At 36.7% G+C, this 20,984-nt stretch overlaps 2 protein-coding genes across 2 annotated transcripts in view; both read right to left on the bottom strand.

Moving 5' to 3' along the window:
- Window positions 1-2,642: 2,642 nt before the first annotated feature.
- LOC139692237 (pescadillo homolog) lies at window positions 2,643-12,136 on the bottom strand. The gene is made up of 10 exons (XM_071590305.1): window positions 11,987-12,136; window positions 11,678-11,911; window positions 11,137-11,246; window positions 8,834-9,095; window positions 6,733-6,871; window positions 6,308-6,441; window positions 5,957-6,216; window positions 3,848-4,029; window positions 3,293-3,480; window positions 2,643-3,062 (listed from the first exon to the last, which is right to left on the bottom strand). The coding sequence occupies exons 1-10, from the start codon at window positions 12,008-12,010 to the stop codon at window positions 2,772-2,774; spliced, it is 1,824 nt and encodes a 607-aa protein (XP_071446406.1). The 5' UTR covers window positions 12,011-12,136; the 3' UTR covers window positions 2,643-2,771.
- Window positions 12,137-14,639: 2,503 nt separating this feature from the next.
- Window positions 14,640-20,984, bottom strand: part of ine (solute carrier family 6 member inebriated) — a 280,518-nt gene continuing 274,173 nt past the window's right edge. Inside the window, exons 11-12 of the mRNA XM_071590342.1 lie at window positions 18,860-19,036; window positions 14,640-15,298 (exon numbers count right to left, since the gene is read on the bottom strand). Of these exons, the coding sequence (XP_071446443.1) occupies window positions 15,119-15,298; window positions 18,860-19,036 (357 nt within the window). The 3' untranslated portion in view covers window positions 14,640-15,118. The remainder of the gene's footprint in view (window positions 15,299-18,859; window positions 19,037-20,984) is intronic.

The following is a 20,984-nucleotide window of genomic DNA, read 5'->3' as shown; positions in this document are numbered from 1 at the left end:
ATACTGTAGGGACATCAATCAAGCAATATGATTGAATGGAATAAACCTGTTGATCAAGAGACCAGCTAAGTAGTCCAATGGATAAGGTATTCTGTCTTTGCCTATGAGTCTGGGGTTACACACACTGATTTTTCTGGGAAGTTTCTAACCAAAAGAGCTCTAGCCTCACACCTCTACCCAACCTTAAGATTTATTATTGTGGATTGGTCTAGAAGAGTTTCTGAGTAATGACCTATCTGCATATGCTGCAGTGGCCGCCCTCCCAACTTGTTGACCTGGTTCAACTAAGATCATAGATGAAACTTCTACCTAACCAACATCATTCACTATGCACGTCCACCAAACATCCCACCCTGTACTTTGCAGCTGAATAGGTTTTGAAAAGGTAAGAAACTGCAGCAATAAAATTTCTCATAAATCCTACATACTTGATGAATGTTGCCAAGTGTCTTCCTGAATTTCAGGACACCAGAATTCTTAATTACCATTTAGAAATTTTCATTATGAAAATTATAAATATTCAGGGAGAGTGTCAACGATTATGGTTCACTTTCCCACTGTGCAAATGCATGAAAAATGAAAAGCCCAAAGCAAGAAGTAGCAAAGAACAGGCAGGTGAAAACATTGCTTTTCAGCACTGTAAAGTGACTGGAAAGAAATGTTAAATAAACTAATCACAGTCACAATTAATTTCTTTTGTTATAGACATAATAAAATTTCAAAAGAGAAAATATTCATGCATTAACTAAAAAATTAAGTATTTCCTCATGTTAATCCGAGTCATTTGCACTTAAAATTCATATTTATCCTAAGTCAGTCATATAAAGTGCAAAAAAATTAACGTCAATTCCTTCTGTAATTGGCTAAGAGCACTTTATAGTCAGATGTCAGCCAAAAATAATAAATTTGGCAATTTAAAAAACATGTAAGGCCAATAAGATAAAAATGAGACAGGTGTAGCAAGGGAGGTATCCAACGTCAAATGCTAAATATGAACAACTGGTAGCTAATATATTTACTAGTGAAACTGCTGGATGGGATTTCTACACTGAAAAACTATTAGTATTCATTATATACTCTGAGAATTGATTCACTGGGTTTCCACTTGCCAAAGAGCTAAAATTGATGGGAAAGAGTTACCATAACAATGAAAGAATTTAGTCATTATGAACCTCTCAGGTTAATATTAATTAGGCAAAAAGGATTGTCTTTTAACCAGGTGGGTTATGCATACCTCAATTACTATGTCTACTGTCATATGCTCAGCATCTTACATTGACGCTACAATTTTCCCTGGCAAAAAAAATTGTGGATTTCATATCCATTAGTGACAGCAAATTATGATGAGTGAAAAAATGGTGGGTGGATACACTATTTGTACAGTTTTTCCATTCCATTCCCCTAAATCAGAGCCTGGAGGCAGGGTAGGTTATTGAAGGAGAAGGAATTGAAGTTGAGGACGGAATGAGAAATGCTCAAGATGAGGGGGAAGTTATTAATTTTTAAAGGAAGTAATAACTTGAGAGTAGTAGAGAGAGTTGATTTTAATGGCTGCCATGGCAACTTGGGCATCTTTGTAAAAGATGGCCAACTTCAGGAGTTATAGGCAATGCTATGTTAAAGAAAGGATGGGAGAAAATATAATAATAGTAGAGCCCCAAGCACTTTTGTTGCAATATACAGGGTTCGTCCGGAAAATAAGTGTACTGACTACTGATTTTTTTTCCCGCCGCTCCAGGCACGCCCAGCACCGCTCTGACGGGCTGCGATTGGAGGGGGGTATGTTGGCAAGCGACGCTGAAAAAGGCAGTCAGCTCTGAGCTGTGGTGTAGTAAGGAGCTCTGTTAACGCGAACCTCCACGCTCGACCCACGTCACGGAACGCGATGCCGAAGTTTTTGGAGCAGCGTTATTCCATCAAATTTGCGGTAAAGCTTGGGAAATCGTCTACCGAAACTGTTGGTATGATTAACCAGGCTTACGGGGAGTCAGCCATGTCCAGAAACATGATCTTTCGGTGGCACAAGATGTTCATGGAGGGCAGAGAAGAGGTCGACGACGAGTCTTCGAGAGGTTCCCGATGATGCCTTCGCGGGAGCGTTCCAGGAATGGGAACGCCGCTGGAACAAGTGTATCGACTCACAAGGGTCCTATTTTGAGGAATATTAGCTTAAGATATGTAAAAGTGTAATACATTTTTTTTCCTGAGCTCAGTACACTTATTTTCCGGACGAACCCTGTATATCAGGAGATAACGTTTAAACATAACAAAAACACAAAGACGTTACACCGGTTCACTTCATGTTTCGGCGATCATGTCACCTTTGTTAGATGGGAGGTAGTGATGTCCAAATGAAGTTTTCAATTTTTCACCTAGATGCACCTTGCATGCTTGGGGAAGATTTCTAGTATTGTCATATGAACACTTAAGGAAAAATTGATTAAGTGGGGCAGCGTGTTTTGGGATTGAATCGGAAGGTGGTGGTGCATTCACTGTTGTACGAGGGACAGAAGTTACAACGTGGGTGGTTAAATGGAGAGCTGTGAGGTAATGGGAGCGGGTTGAAACTACAGCTTTTGACTGCTTTTAAGAGAGAGGTTCAATTGATATAAGATAAAAATTATTTATGAAAACGCTTTCAGTAACAGTCACATTAAAAATTTAATTCACATTTCTGTCTTGGTCAATGGGAAACTTCAAATGGACATTTAGTTCTCTCAAATCAACAATTATATTCCTCACTGAAAAGAGTACATCTTCGACAGCTTAGATCACTTGACTGGAGTCCCTGCTTTTGTTTCTTTCTTCTCTGTCCCCTCTTGCTTCTTTTTTGAAACCTGCTTTTCTTCCTTCTTCTCAGCTTCAATACGCTTTCTCTTTTTACCCAACAACCAAACCTCTTTGCGACGCTCCGCACGGCCAGCAATCATGCTGCGATACAAGCCCCTGTGCTTCCTCTTAACCATCTTCTCCCTTAGCCTGTACTGTTGACGCTCTTCTCGTTTCTTGGCAATGGGATCTTCCTTTGTCACAGTACCAGCAACTACAGCCATTTTCTTTTTCTATAGTAGAGAATTCAGAGCAAAATCAATTAGCGATAAAAACACTACTTAGAGCAAATGGACAATCAGGTCGATCCATACGTAATTAATGCTTATCAGTCATTCCTTTGAAACTCATCTGGGTAAAAATAAGCAGCAAATAAAATGGCTTTTACAGGGAGGTTTAGCATAATGTGTTTTGAGTATATGAAAAAGATCAGATTATTTGCCTAAGTAATGCCAATCCTTACCTTCTCTTTTCTTTCTTTAGTGTGGCTCTGCTTAATGACACCAATTTCCTCTCCCTCCTCTTCTTCACTGTTAGCCTCTTCCTCCTCTTCTGGGCCTTCCTCATCCTTTTCACTCTCATCTACATCATTTTCTTCATCTAAACCTTGTTCTTCTTCTTCATCCTCATCATCAGAAACTTCATCATCTTCTGCAAAAGATCAAATGTCACCATCAGTTCTATCCACATACCATACCACCCACAGAAAACCATTTCTTAAAAAAATTTACATCAGACATCCAATCATTTCTCTTTAAAAAGTCATTTCATATGATAATCCAAGGCATTGATCACACATTATCTTTAGGTTATGAGCCAATTCAAAGATTTCAACACATTTTTAGATAATTTAAAATTAAAGTCACCCCTGGAGGTTATATTTATTAGATAATATTTAATAATATCATATTTGAGAAAATAAATGGGATATTATTCCTTTGATAAATATAAGTGCAAATATCCATTTTAAGACTTCTACCAGTAAGGATATCATCCACTGAAATAAAGCTCCACTCACTTGCAACATCATCACCATCTTCCAAAGCCTTTTGCTCAGGGGGAATGTACTGCTCAGGTTGCAATGCGTCAAGAAATGGAGAGAGGTGTGGAGGAAGAACACAACCAATGAGGTACTTCTCCACAGGCAGGAGCCGCCTCGCATTCACAGAATCAAACACCCACTGTGGCTGCACATAATACCTATAATTAAGTAAAGGAGAAGTCATTCATTAAGTTGCGAACAATAAAGATGTGTATTTGTTCAACCCAATCCATGCATGTGCCATGATGGAATTTTTCTTCATTAAGAATAATGAGGGATATATGTTCATAAAGCCTCATGTGCCCACAGATTCTTTCAACTGACCAAACACAGTTCATCTGTACCAAGATTCACAACCCTAATACTCAGCAAGCCATCAAAATCAGCAGTGTTAGAACACCAGCCATGAAAACAACTCCGTAACCAACAGGAAATAACAAACGGATACAAATGCAATTCATCATCAAAATATGAATCATGACATCAAAATATAAATTATGCAAACAATTTTTGACAATCATAATTTCTCTAGAAAATGCATTTATCTTTTTTGCATTTGAATCTGTTTTCATTAATACTCTTATTTTAAACCAAGGAAGGGGAGGAAGGAGGGATGAGGAAGTTTTTTGGATTGGTAAGGATAGTGTCTGGTTAAAAGCACATAAAACACCATGTGGGAATCTTGTGTCAAATATAATGGCATCATGCTGGAAAACTTCACCTCAGAATTAGCATTTCTAAAGTACCACATCCTGAACTTGGCATCTACACATGGGAACTATTTGGCACAACATATTAACATATATTTACTTCAAAGATGTATATTTAGGGTAAAAAAATTTCTATAAAACAATGATGTCTTTAACTATCACTCGCAATACATCAATTTTAAACTGTTACTATTTTCTACTTCCCAGGTTTAGCCTTAAACAGAAAATATTCCGGTGTAACATTTATAATCATCCTTTCATTTTAGTTTTAAGTGCAACAATTTGATGCAAGTTACAATACAGAGACTTATTTGCTGAAGGACTATGAACTGAAATTTTTTAAAGTTTTCACTAATATCAAAGAGTCTACACTTCCAAACTAAATACAGCTAACTTATCCAAGAGGAAACTATTTTTCCACCAGATTAGTCAGGTCAGTAGTGCATTGGCCCACTAATTACAAGGCATCATGACCAAATATTCCCTCTTTTTAAACAGCATATCCAGCCACAAGTCAATGGCTGAAAACGTATCTGGTTGGATAAACCTATCATATTACCAATCAATGAAGCCATTAATGAGGGTTAGAGAGAGAAAGGTTACTGTCTTGGATGGTCAAGACTTGCTGGATGAGAATCTGGGAGGATATCTACACTCTTTATTTGGGTTACAGAAGTGGCTTTGGAATTATTTGTCAATGGGAATAATTTGATGGATTCCCTGACAATCCCTTACAGGCGAAGTGATTCAGTTCTGGGAAGTAAAAAGAAAGGGGTAACCTACATGCGATTTGGGGGTACAGTAGTCCAGTGGGTAGAATGCTGGGCTACTGACCAGAGGGCCCAGGTTCAATTCCAGGAGCAACTCAGGACATCCCCAGCTTCGCCCATCTCTTGTGATTTTTCAGGTATCAGATCTTCCTCAGAAACTACTCCCCTAACGCGATGAGTAGATTTTATACTATTTTGGGCTTAGTACTATTGGAACCCCACCCTCGGCTATCATTACAACCTTTGTGTAGCTTGCTGAGGCATAACATGATTTATGCTCAGAGATACTACCCCATGTCTAGTCTAAGTCCAGGATATCGGTTGATACCTATTTGCAAAGTTGCAAGCTGACATATCAAATTACCAGTTTCTTAAGATTTTCAGTACTTCATATTCAGTGTTTCTTAAATTTTATCTTCTAGTTTATCTTAAAAATGCAGTCCATACAGATTCAATTCTTTTGAAAGAGGAGGAACAGAGGATATATCACTCTTTGGATTCATAGAACTAGGTAGGCAAATAACCACAAATTGATAGGTGCACTGCACTGGTACAAGAACAGCAATTTAACTCGCATTCTACAGTTATAAGTCACAAGTAATTACCTGGAGAGATACTGCTTATCAACTGAAGGCCGGTCAACAATTTGGTGAGTGATTGTTTCGTCTGTTTCAGGGAACGTTGACCCCACAAACAGTGACTTATCCCATGAAACCTCTCCACCAAAACAGCGAAGAACAAATGTCAAAGGTTCTCGTGGAACTTCTCGGTTAATAAAGAACTTCAAACCATCAAAAAGGGTTTTCAAATTTTTGACAGCCTCCATTTCTTTCCTTGCTAAGTCTACTTTCTCTGCATCTTCAGACTGTAAAATTAAAATTAAAATATTTTTTCATACAGAAACAATTTAAAACAGTAAAACACCAGAATATCTGACAGATGACACATTAACTTACAGTCACAAATTCATCCATCTGAGCCTCCTCTTCCTCTGTGCTGACTTTTGATTTTGATATTGATGTATTCAAAGCTGCCACTCGCTCAGAGACATAAACTTCCTCATCAGCCAATGTCTTTTCTGATTCTTCAGCTAAATGTTTAATAATGACAGCGTTACAAACATTTTTTAGAATAACTATCAAAAATCCACTAAATGGGCTAAGAGATACCCATTAGGGCAACACCATTCCATAAGTTCAATTTCAGTTTACTTTTAAATGAAAAGGTATAGAACAAATTTTGTCTCACATTTAACTTAAAAAATTATCCTATCTGCCAATGAAGTTGAATGAGTAACAACATGTACACACAATGAAATTTATATTCATCATTTGCTTGTGTATAAACAAAATTTCCAAGGTAATGCACACGTCAAACTTACCTGGCAATTCAAAGTATTTAGGAGGATAATACAGGTTAAGGGAGTGGTAGAGCCTGAAGTTAACAAAGCCCAACAGGTGAACATAAAATTCCACAAATGTAGACATAACGGAGAAGTCAACCTCCTGTTTTTCATGAGGCTGCAATAAATATAGAAAAAGAATTAAATTGATATGAACTAATATTAAATACATACGATCATTGTACAAGCGCAGGAAAATAAGCCTGAATGACAAACATTTTTTATAAAAAATTGAAAATTCAGCCTCATATGTAAAAATTGATGCAAATTGTGGGAACTTGCAAGAAAGTTTAACATTCACACTAAAATCTGAGTTCAACAAGCTCTTAAACATAGCAAGAACAAATGCTTTTCACAAAATTCAGCTGTTGTTTTAGACAATATAAAATGGAAATCGCTTAAATGAAGACAGATGTGTGACAGAGAAAGAGTAAAATATCTCCATTCTTTCCATTGGGCTCTCTAAGGATAATACACACAATCAATCGACTGTGTACACTTGCTTCTTTATATTATGTCAATTTAGGTTGGGCAAAGCCATGCAACAGTAAACGATGCATGTTCCTACATCTAACAAAACACGACCAGACATCCAACACTAAAATTAGCTCCTATTCAATTCCACACACTTAATTCATTCCATCCAACATTCCTCTTCTTTTCCTACCCCTACCCTGCTTGCCTAATGTCATCCCCTCTTTCACAGTCTTCGACATTCTATCCACAATCAAAATGCAATGCTTCCATCTTTCTACCTCCTTTGCATTTCTCCCAACAATCGTCTTTCCTTCCCCACAAAGCCTAATACTTTGGTACCTTCAATACTCAGTCCATTCTACCTTTTCCATCCTCCTACAATCCAAATTACCATTTCTTTCCCTTGACTGCACCCCACACCCAGAACTCAAAAGCCTCCAACCAAACCTATTTCAATGACCATGTTTCCACACCATACAAAACCTCCCTTCATAACAAAGTTTTTACAAGTCTTTTCTCAACAACCTTACTCAGCATTCCTGTCATTAACTCCCTCCTCTGGATAACATCTTTTTCAGCTAATCTTCTTAGGTAAAGCTACTTTGACCATCTTGGTAAAAAGCACATCCAAGATAGGCAAACTTTCACCTGCTCCAGTTTTTACCCAGCTATTTTAACATTAACTTGGCCTTTCTCTCTTCAGAAAATCTCATGATCTTTGTTTTATTTGTATTTATTCTCATCCCATATTTATTGAATTGATTTGTCCCACAGAATTGTTTTGTTTACATTGATTTTTATCCAATACCTATCACATTTATTCTCTAATGCATTCAGCAATGATTGTAACCCTTTGGCTGACCAGCTACCTAATGCTTCATCTTATGCAAACCTACATGATTTAATGGATTCCCCAGAGACCTTCATCCCTATATCCATTTCTTTCCATGCTTCTTTTACCATTTCCTCCACATTTACAAAATAAAAAGCATGGTTAATAATTCACACCCTTGTATTACTCCTCTTCCTAACACAGCCCATTCTTAGTCTCCATCTACCACATGCCAATGATAATTTGGAAACTAGTCCTGGTTGAAGATGTCACCTATTTAAACTATTTCTATCTTCTGTAATGAATGTATTTACTACTCCTACCCAATTCACTCTATCAAACCTCCTTGAAATCTGCTAAAACAAACATCATGACTGTACTGCATATTCATTTGTATTAGTGTTCTCATTGCTGTTATACAGATACCTGCAACATCATGTTTACTTCATGATCATTCCAAGTAATTATTTGTATAGCGTTTAGGGTGAAAAACAAGGATGAACTAAGTCTCCTTATAAAATCCAACTTTACCATAGATATCTAAATTCCAATTATGAAGTTATACTTAGGTTGTATCAAGTTTTCAATTCAATGACTATTTATTTTAATTTATTGCACCTGTTGGGGCTTAAATTTGTAAAACATTGAAATACATTGTTTTTAGATTCTTCCCATGCCCCATTTTACACATTTTTCACTCAGTCCCTGAAAAATGTAATTTTGAGGCTTCACCAGAATGGCATAATGATTAATGAAGTAAATCTTCCTTACCTTGAAGGAGAAGTGATGAGGAACTATCCAAGTTATGGTCTGTCCCTTGATCTCAGCCTGATAGTAGTATCCTTTGATTGACACAAAAACCTTGCGCAAGGCTCGGGCTTCTATTACATAATGAAGGAACTCCACTGTGAGCCGGCGGCACAATATTATGTTGTTACGGGGAATGTGCTTCAGACTGGGAAATGTGCTGAACAGGAAGCAGAGGGTGAGGCAATCATCCAGATCTCGTAGTGCATCAATAAAAGTTGGATACCTGTGCAATATAAGCGATGCCATTTTTAGAGAGTAAATACAATTAAATGCTTGGTTATTTGAATGTCTAAAGATTAAAAATCCAAGAATGAACAATTTATCTCCAGCACTGTAGCAAACACGAATGTTTTCATACTAAGTACAAACGCTCTGAATTGAGGTCAATTCAGCATTCACGGCCTTTAAAGCATTTTTTACAAGCTGTTGCACTGAATTAAGAGATATTTTGGGTAAAAATGAATTCAGGGTTATTTGATCAACACAGAAACCTTCACAGATGAATTTTTGGACACACAAATTGTTCAGCATTATCATCTAATATTTTGCTCCACTGCTAACGGGATGAAAGCAATTGAAATGAGTAGAATTTTCTCGTTTGTTAAACTTTGTTTTCCTCCAAACTTGATAAGAAGGAGTATGCTCGAGAGTGCTCATTAGGTTGAGTCAAATGAATGGAATGCAGTACTTCAATATAATAATATGTTAACCCTATTCATTATTTTATTCTTTTCAACTCTCTTTTCATTCATCAGGTTCAAGCCTTTCTTTAAAAGAATGCATTTCTAACAAGGAACAACATGTTATGCAAATTCTTTGAAAACCAAAATAATTGAATGAAGATATGGCAAACAAAGGATACAACATTTATAAGTTGCCTATCAAACATACATTATCATCATATTTAAGGAATATGTCTACAATCATACTAATGGCCAGGAAATAAATCAATTGTACAAAATTATTTACAAATCAATGATTATTATGCAAAACATTAAAACACCCACAATAAGTTCAGTGACATGAAATATAGAAATATTTGTCCATTTTTTTGGAATGTGCAGGGATTCTAATTTTAAATTTAATTATAAGGTCACAACATTCAAATTTGTAGGTCAGCCACCCAAAACAAAAATACAGATAAAACAATAATCTTTTACAATCTAGTGTTCTAATATTTTTCTAAGACACAATCAGGTCATAATTTATGCCATCTAGGAATATTCCTAATTTAAAGTTCATCAATCATTAGAACTAACGCTTAATATATTCATAACCATGAGCATGAATAGCACAATGTGGATTCCATACAGCAGTAAGATGAGCGGCCAACTTCAAACTAAAGATGTATGCATAATTTCCATTGTGTCAATATTTTTAAAGGGTCTTTTATCTATTGAAATGAACATGTAAGTGCATCTTGTTTCCACACTAAAGCATTAATACATGGAAAAAAAGTTTAATGCCGTCCAAAATAATGCTAAGATAACAAAAACTTCACACTTTTGTACAGGAACATTATTAACGGAATACTAAAATACTGGAGAATTTTTGCCCCCGTGAAATCTTATAACTGGCTTATATTACTTATAGCTGGCATTATTACCACAGCCAAGCCAGAGCCAAACACGAACTTTTAAATCTCTCGAAATTTCTCTGAAAAATAATAGTATGCGGTCTTCCTGTTGAATATTGAAGCATATGCTATTATCACAAATTTCAGTAACTTCAATAAAATATGCCAGATATAGGAGGGCCTCCTTTTGCTAAGTGTGTGAAGGCAGGATTCACGGTATATCACAGTCGACAGCATTAAAGATAGTATTACTACTTGTGAACAGTGCAACTCTTCCAGGGGTGTTTCGTCCTTCTCGTTATATCATTCAGTAGAGGAGTCAATTCGACTTCCTACTACTGGAGCCTCATGCCTACTTTCAAATTTTCTGAACTTAATGCCTCATTTCCTGAGGAAGATCTTTTCCTTTTCAATGGCGCAATAAAATATTTAACACATAATTGCCTACACATGAGCAATATTAGTTTATAATCGCAACGAAATTCTTTGCCAACCACAAGGGAAGAAAATTAAAATTTAGCATAAAAAATCATGCCTACTTCCATTTGAACGCATTTACTCTCGGATGTGGAAAATGGTGCAGGGCGTATACCTGAATGACTTGCATTTGCACAGAAAATATGGCCTTATAAATCGATTTTACGTATTACATGGATATTAATCAAGTTTTCAGATTTTTCTTAAGTACCGTTCTTTGACAATGTGATCCAACTGTATAACTGGATGGTTCCTGAGATATCTGGCCATAGCCTCAAAATCTCGTTCAGCTTTGGCACGTTTCACACGATGTGTAAATATCTGAAATAAAAAAGAAAACATTAGTAAGAAATAAGAAAAGATGTAGTTTAAAAAACCATTACAGTGTAGCAAATTTTCAATATTTTTGTAATCAAATCATCTTTAGAACTGTTCTTATATTTTTTAATTCTACTGCAAATTTATCCAGGAATTTAATGTTGAAGAAAAATTAAAGTTCATTCTAATGTAGAGCTGAAGACATGCACACTAAATTAAACAAAACCCTGGTTATTACAAATAACCATTAATAATTTCCACAATTACACTTATTGAAAATTCTACAAAATGACATTTGGTAAAAACGAAAAATCTCAAATCGCCTTCACTTCCTAACCACTGAGTCACTTAATTGAAATTTACACTTCAAAGAAGACGGAAGTTACCAACATGATACATCAACAACTATAACCATAATGATTATCCATACGTACATGATAATCTCTCAGTTTCCATATTATTGGTTCGTGCATTAAAAACTGAATGTCCTTCATGTGATATAATGTCTTGATGCCTGGTACACCTTTCTGTGCACGCTTCCTGTTGCGGGGTTCTCGTGGGTAAATGCCTTTCAGAATACATAGCTTTCTGAAGTCCTTCAAATTTAACTGGAGTCTTTTTAAGGCTGACTTTCTGCTGATGTACTGAGAGCCTTCGCCGCTTTCGTACTAACAACAACATAATATCAAAATATTAATCCACCTAGTACATTCATAATACTGGAAGTAATTAATGCTGCTTACCTTCTTCTTACGCTTGGCGACCATTCTGACTTCAGAACTAAGAGATCACTTAAGCAAAAAAACTAGATATAGTCGGAATTAAGCAATAAACTGGGCGCATTGTTTTTAATGTGACATGATGAAAAACATCAAATGCACACGTGCGCCTAAGTTTTCAGAAGAATTCGATACATTCCAGGTTCGACATATAGATGCAATCGATAGTAATAACTTTCATATCGATAGTTTCCACCGGACGAAACAGGTTGGAAACGAAAGACATCACACAATAATATTACGGTTATGAATATCCTGCTCGATTTTCTCAACAATTATTTCAATTAAACAACTCTTCATTTTCATTTAAATGTTTCAAACAAGATTCAGAAATATAATAAAGTTCTGAAACTGCTCTAATATTTGCATGAATGCTGCGGTTAATGTTAAAATTGCCTTCTGGAGAAAATTCTTTTACAAGGTATTCATAGGACGTCTCTTGTGCCTAACATTTCTTCTTATGTGATATCCAGAGGAATGTTTTGTCCTTGTGCCAATTACTTGGCGCTTACAATTGCAATTTCAAGACCAAAATCCAAAACTTTTTTTTTAGTTTCTTTGGGTCACCTGGATAATTCTGTAATATTTAAATGCTTTTCTCCTGGAGTGGATTTTCTAATCATATTTATGGCATGCATTATTGCGACACCACATGCACACGAAAGACAAGGAAATCATTTACAATTGTATTCGTGCCCACAGGCAGCATCATTATTGGGCTTAGCTATGTTGAGAGTACTTCTCAAATGCCTGTTGACCAGCATATCAATGGCTTAATGTTCCATTTTGTATCGGTAGACATCTCAGGAATATGTACTTCATATATACTCACATTAACTTGGGGATCGGGATGATGTGGTGGCCAACGTACTGGGTTCCCACTCGGAGGGCCCGGGTTCGAATCCCGGAGGTGGTATTTTCCGCATTATCCTAATCCCTACTTGAGGTGCTTTGTGTAGAGCACTTTGATTGAGCATACCGTCCGTCAGATAGGACGTCAAGCTGTGGACCCCTTGAGGCCTTTCGTAAAGAGTAGGCTAATGCTGATGCTGGGTTTCTCTCCACCCTTAATCCTTTCCTGCCCATCCCTAATGGCGTAAATTTCGCGGTCGCCCCCCCTAAAACTACTACTACCAGTCAATCAATGCATCAATGGCAAAATTCTCTTGAGTTAACCATCCTGGCAATATGCTGACTCAGGTGGAGTTGGGGTAACGTCCATGCCTGCCAACCCAGAGGTCATGGGTTCAATCCATCTAGGGCTCGGATGTTTGTAATTGTCTTCAAAGTAATATTTAGCCATTAGGTGGAAGAAGTGATGATAAAGTTTCTATCTCACACCAAAAGTCATTAAATAAAGTATTATTATTTTGATTACCTTTTTTAAGAATATTATGTAGCTTGGAGATAAATTAATCCCCAGCCAAAAGCATAAAATGTGTATGCCTATTTTTAAGACAAATCATTATTAGTTCATCCCGTCATTGGAGCCATTATCTAATCTAGTAACATACACATTTTGAATTTTTCCTGAGATAATGCACACCATGTGCATTTCACATATTGCAAAGTTGCACGTGTTAATTACGAAGATATCAGAGGAGTATTATTCCTTTTCTCAAGAAATAAATCCATCTCTAAAAAGCATAGCTTCTGTTTGCTTGCCCAACAACCAATGTGAAATAACATAGAATAAATGCGTGCAGTACCATAACTTTGAATTGCTAGAACCCATTATGAATATATGTCCAAGTTTCCAGGGAGCTCTTAGTCAAAGCCTGAATCAACTTTGCATTTTACCATCCATTTGTCAGAACTTATTCTCTCCCTAACTTTGTTACTTATGAATGGATTAAGTAGATAAAAGGCATAGTCACTATGCAATTAAAGCTCAACCCTGGGAGGGTATTTGTGGGGAGAAAATTAGCAGCCTCTTAGGGAGGGGAGGTGGAAGAGGAGGGTGGATCACAGAAGATGAGAAAACAGGCAAAACTATTTATGATGTAAAGTGCCCAAGGTTTGGTCCAGTGGAAAGTTATCTCTGTTACTTTGAGTGTGTCACGTTTAATATATCATATTCTTGCTGCAGCTGCCTCTTACCTGTATATTGCCTTAAGAATTAATGCAACCATTGGAAGTGAAAAACCAGATTTCTTTTGCAAAATAGCCCATCATGATATAAATGGGGGGATCGAGATGGTGCGGGGGCTAACGTACTGGCTTCCCACCCTGAGGGCGCGGGTTCAAATCCCGGCGGTGTTGAATATTTTTCAGAGGTATCTCGATCCCTACTTGAGGTGCTTTGTGGAGGGCACTTTGAGTGAGTACGCCGTCCGTCGGATGGGACGTTAAGCCGCGGACCCCTTGGCGCCTTTCGTAAAGAGTAGGCTAATGCCGACGCCGGGTTTCTCTCCACCCTTCATCCTTTCCTGTCCTTCCCCTATGGCGCAAATGACCTTAGCTGTCGGTCGCCTCCCCTCAAAACTACTACTATGATATAAATGGATAAGTACATGGGAATTGAGGCTGGGTTAGAGGAGGCAGTATTCACACCATTTACATGTTATTAGCCCAATGCACATAATAAAATATAAATATATAAACACTGACATACGACTTCAATATAAATTTTTTCAGTTTTATTAAAAAAATTGAACTAAAATAATATGACAAGATGAAAAATCTCCAGCATCACTAGCTTTACACAAATGAAAAATCTTACACACAAGAGCAAATGCTAGCATTGCTCATTCACTTTATCAAAACACCATCACATCAGAATGCTAGCACAATCACTGATATGTCCACAAAGGCATGTACACTTCTTGCCACAAAAATGTCCAGCATCAGTCAACGTGTACAGTAATAATACTTTTACAGAGTACATCACTTTATACTCTCACACAATTAGGAATTTCATCACATTATTTTCTCTGCAGTTTCCATCAGAGAAGGTTGACATGAAATAATTTATTGTACAAGCTGATCCTTGTTAGGGCTTCTAAAAAGGTGAAGGAAGACACTAACATTTATGATCACTATGGCATTCAATATTTTAAAAGTTTTCTAAGAAATATTTTGTAAAAACTTTTCTATCTACTCATGGTTGTCATTTCTCAAGTTGTTCACAGGAAAAGTGTCCACATTTTTTGTTAGCATGGGTAATTCTGAAATTTCTTCTTTTGCATAACCATTCTTTTCCTGGTGATTGCAGGCACTACCATGGCCACAGACAGAACATTGTGGTATCTGAGACTTCAGGGAATGCCTCACTTTCTGTTGGTAAGAAAAAATATTATTATATTCTTCAGAATCAAAAAGTATCATTCAGGTTTCAATGTGCAGTATATATTAAAAAGCTATCTAATAATTTGAGGAGAACTATTGGAGAAAATTATACTTGTTAATGCATTCTGTGGATGTGCACATAAAACCCTACATCCCTGACTATTTTCTCCCCCATTTTTACTCAAAATATCGAGTTTTTGAAACAAAATATTGAATTCGACCCAGAGTGCCATTTCACTCCATCAGTCAATTTATTAAAAAGTAAATTGGCTGATGAGAGTTTCATGAGGAGAATGTCCTCACATACAAGTAAATGTTTAGGATTAAATTATCTTTGAAAGAAAATGTCAAAAATTCATATTTTAAAATCATTCCCAATTAACTAAAGGTAATGGGAAATTACAGATTATGAATAGCCGATATTTCAAGTTGAGCTGTCTTAATTGTTCATCACTGATGCCATAATAATATTCAACCTGAGTTTTGATTGAAGATACATAATTAAACAGACAAATTTTAAGCTAACTACTCTCATAATCATGCCATAAAAAGCATTTGAGATTCAAAGAACCGTGGTAGATGCCGCAACAGTAGCTTTAATGGAGACATCCACTAAGATACCTTAAAATGCAGAAATGTCAAAGTGTAAAAACCAACCTAGGCAAATGACTTTTAAAATTTGAATTTTCTGCATTTTAATGAATTCAAAGTTATTATAAAATTGGTATAACATGACATTTAATTTAATTTGAAAATAGTATTTTCTTATAAAATTGGGTATTTCTGTATTCAGCGGAGAAAACACTGCAGTTGATATTATGTAATTAAACACCTCCTTGTGAGGAAGTCCATCTACACATGGAATTTCCCATGTGCACGCATGGCACATATGGTACTCAGTTACATCATCCAAAAATCATGCAATGAAATATCAACTGTGGCAGAAATAAACTGAGCCTGAGGGGAAGAGGATTACTGTGGATGTTTACAGAAGTTTTGAATGCCACAGCAAACATGCAAGCAGCATGGAAATGGGTTACTGATGTCATTCACTATTGAAGTTTGTATACTCATTAAGCTTGAATGATGCCATTCACTTATTTTTTAAAGAGAGCATCAGCATTGGAGAAACGTAATGTAGGTATTTGTCCCTCATTCTGTATTATCTTCTCTATGTCTACCAAGTCCTTGGTTCAAGGAATATACCCCTTTAGTTACTTGACAGACATTATCATTTTAGGCATGAAAATGAATGAGAAACACACACAGATAGCAACTGCTTGAAAACACTTGAACTAAATACTACCACAATTACAGAAATGAGATAATTATATCAGTTTTAATATCAAGAATATACATGTATTGATTCTACAACAATAAGATAAAAGTTGCATATTAACTGTATTCCTCATTAAAAACTAAAAGCATCGTAGATTACCAGTAATTGTTACCTATGTCACACATTTGAACCAACTGATTGGATGATTTTCACTAACAGCACTCACATATCACATGATCACATACAGTACTGTATTTTCTGTCATGCAGGTCACGTAGTCAATATTGTACCTCACAAAAGATTTCTAATTCACATTGCCAGAGGCTTAGCTCATGCCACATAGGACTGCCCATCTTTCACTTTGGCAATCACTTATTTTCAATTGAGGTTTATACCGAGCTGATCCAACTGAAGAAATACTTGTTCAGTTACCTAGTCCCATGATGTACATTGCTTCAATTGAATTCCTGTTCAAAACTGTACATCGTAGAAATATTGGCATTGGACAAATTGTGATTTGAAAAATCAACAGAAAATAAATGTTCCATGCTCATTTCTAAAACAGCAATGGCAGTGGAGTTACATAAATACATAATAAAATATGAGGAATATAGAACACAATCAGGACGTATTTGCCTATTTTGCAGATTTAGAGAAGGTATTTGATAGAGTGAATTGGGAAAAACTATTGAGCATATTGCAGAAAATAGGAATTGATTGGAGGGACAGGAGCTAATCCACAACCTGTACATGTCTCAGACTGTTCAGGTTCAAGTGGGGAACGGAGAGTCTGGATGGGCAGTGTTAGGAAGAGGTATAAGGCAGGGTTACCCATTATCACCGGTGCTGTTTAACATATATATGGAGGAAATTATAAGAGGCATGGGAAGAACTGGAGGTAGGAATGAAAGTTGGCGGGGAATTCGTAAAATCAGTTAGGTTTGCTGATGACAATGCTCTAATTTGTCTGTCAACCAAGGGGTTGCAAGCATTGCTGAGTGAATTGGAAATTCAGTGCAATAGGTATGGGATGAGAATCTTAATAAAACAAAGGTTATATGATTTTCCAGAAAGAAAAAGGCTAAGCTTAACATTAAAATAGGAAGTCAAAAACTAGAGAAGGTAGAACAGTTTACGAAACTCGGAAGTGTTTTAGACCAACATGGTAAAAGTAGTAGGGACGTAAGGAGAAGAATTGCGCTTGGCTAAGAGGCTTTCACAAAGAGGAGGGAGCTTATGACTTGGACATTGAGTAAGAATGTTAAGAGAAGACTAGATATAACTTTGATAGGGAGCATAGTTATGTATGGTGCAGAAACGTGGTCACTGAAGCAGGATGACAGAAGTAGATTGGAGGCTTTTGGAATGTGGGTGTGGAGAAGAATGGAGAAGGTGAAATGGACGGAGAGAAGAACAAACGGGGAAGTACTAGGTATGGTGGGAAAGGAGAGGGGTTTGTTTGGAGAAATCCTAAGGAGGCAGGAAAAATGGATGAAGGGCATATTGATCGGCAGAGGGATGTTGAAGACTGTAATAGAGGGGAGAATGTTAGGTGAATGAAGAAAGGGCAGGAAAAGGACAGGGATGTTGGACAAGATGAAGGGAGGAAGGAAATACACAGAGATGAAGAGAGACTTGATGTAAAGTAGGTTGCTGGATTGTGTTTTGTCAGGAGTCACAAAATATTTATTTGGTAGTTGTGCCCATCCAAAACCTACCTTCACCCGTAGATTACTTTATAATGATAAAATATAGGACTAAATTAACAAAACTCTGGCAGGCCAGTTTGGTGGGTGATGTGCCCACCTGCTAAGTCAAAAGTCATTGGTTCAAGTCCCACCTTGGGTATGGTTGCTGTGATAATTTTGGTGGTTTAAGCCAAGGAGACCTGATAGTGTATTTCAATTCTCACATCAATGCACCTTAAAGCTCCTCTGAGGCAGTGCTGCAGCAGGCATGTGGCAGAGGCACCTTTGCATCAATCAAACCAAGTACTCAACTAAAAAATTGAAGTACTTTATACATGAAACAAATTCTTTGATGCAAGGATGCAGTACTGAGTGGCAATCTGGTACGATGTTGCCACAAAGAGCTTGAAGTGAGAATCGGAATACACTCCTGAAAACATGCCAGAGTGGCATATCAGGGGCACAGGGACCACTAGAGGCATCTGGATATAAATGAATGCTTCTTTCTAGATGTTGTAACCTCAGGCCTCAAATGAGGAAATAAATAGCTATTTCAAGTCTTACTAATCACTCAATACTAACCTCCCAAAATGTATTGCCTTCAGCTCGCAAGAGCACAATAGCAGCCAGTAGAGGAATGCAAGCAAGGGAAAGAGAAGACATTCCCCAGCCCAGTCCTTCAGCCCAGCGAGGGTACACATACTTCTTATTGTTGTATGTAGGTGGATAATAATCGATTAAGTTGAACACCCACACTGCCTGTAAGAACAAATGAATGCATTAAGAAAAATTTTGCAAATAATTCATACCAGGACAACAAGATGGATCTCATACTAATTCACTATGTAACAATTAAATGCTATCAAATTACTACAGCAAACAAGATAAGTATAACAGACATATCACCAGAGTATTTAAAGGTGCTTCATTGGTTACAAACTTCCTTGCAAGGAGACCATTCATTTTATGGATTCCCATTCCCAAATTTTCCTGATGGACATTCCTTCCTTTTTCCTAATTTTGACATATCTTACATTTGAGTATTCATAGGACGATAACCTAGATGCTTTCAGTAGAGAATGTGACTTGCATATCATCTAAATTTTTATGTGGAACTCAAAATCTACTTTGAATAAGTCCAATGAACAAATTGCCTTAATGGTGGCATGCCAAAATTACCTAGATACGAGGGTAGGCTGAAAAGTAATGCACAGATACTTGTAGAGTGCAAACAAAAACAAATGGCAAGATCAGGCAGAAAGTACATTTAAGTACAATTCTTAAATTTCAAAATCGTGTATTTATTTTTCAACCATAGTCACCATTAAGGCTAATAACACATTTCTCCCAACGTGTAACAAGCTTTTCCATTCCATCACTGAACAACTCATCCGACTTTTCTCGAATCCAGGACTTGACAGCTGCCTTCACCTCATTGTCCGAATGATTACCCTTGAGGTCTCTTGAGTTGAGAAAAAAAATAAAATCGCAAGGCGCAAGATCGGGGGAATAAGGAAGGTGTGGAATTGGTTCAAATTTCAGGTTTCACAGAGGCTCTCCAGTTGTGTGCAAGGTGTGTGGACGAGCGTTGTCATGTTGCAAGATTATTGGCGCCAGGCTGCCTTTAACCTGACAAACTCGACGTCGGAGGTGTTTTAGAGTCAGTGTATACTGAGAAGAATTTACTGTTGCCCCTCGTTCCAGAAAATCGGTTACATAAACTCAATTAGCATTCCAAAACACAGTCAAAAGAAGTTTCATCAACAGTTATGGCTTTTTCCAGGCTTGCAACCACAAAATTTTACTACTCATCGATTTACAGTAGCCCTATCAACAGCATCACCACTATTACAGCCTTTAAATGATGATGAATCTCAGTAGGAGACACTTTTTCAGCAGTTAACAATTCAACAACAGCACGCTGTTTAACTTGCTTTGACATGGCACTACAACATGTCTCCATACTTCTGCATGCTTCTCAAAATACACTGGATGAATGAAACGACCTCAAACCTGCGCATGCATGTTGAGGGGGAAAGTTACTTACACATGCCACTACGAGTGCTTCTGAAGCTCATTTTATTTGTGGTTTACAAACATGTGTGCATTACTTTTCAGCCTACTCTTGTACTTTCATGCTCTTATATCAAAATTATTCAATCTCAAATGAACCAATCAACATATGTGAGCGAACAAATAACATGTAGAGGGCTCTGATAATGTCTAGTAACAATGAAATAAAAACAATAAAATTATTTGAAAAATGAAAAAAAAGTTTGGTTATATTTAAAAAAAATAATTTTACCAATACCATGCCAATGAATATGTGATAAATTAATATATTTTAAATGCTCAATTTCTACAAACAAAATATGCCATCCTACAATGACGTCACACAGAAAAATTAATCAGCCCATTTGTTTTAGTTATTGAGTCAACATAAATGGTGCATTCAATTCTATGACATAATTACTGTGCATGTGATCCCTAAATGGATATATAGTTATTGTGTCATTCAAACAGCAGTTGGCGTATCTATCTCAAATACACAGTACACCTACTGCCAAAATGTTTTGCGCTCATTCAGTTTTGCACATATAAAAATGGAAAATAGGCCCTTCCAAGATGCCCACAAATGTTCCTATTTAAGTGAAAATTCCCTTAATTAAATAATACTTCAAGGAAACACTCATAGTAAAAAAAACTT

The sequence above is a fragment of the Hetaerina americana genome, unplaced genomic scaffold (genome assembly GCF_022747635.1).
Source record: "Hetaerina americana unplaced genomic scaffold, ioHetAmer1.1.p SCAF_4, whole genome shotgun sequence".
Taxonomy (NCBI): domain Eukaryota; kingdom Metazoa; phylum Arthropoda; class Insecta; order Odonata; family Calopterygidae; genus Hetaerina; species Hetaerina americana.
The sequence above is the reverse complement of the archived record's forward strand: the minus strand, read 5'-3'. Positions and strand labels throughout refer to the sequence as shown.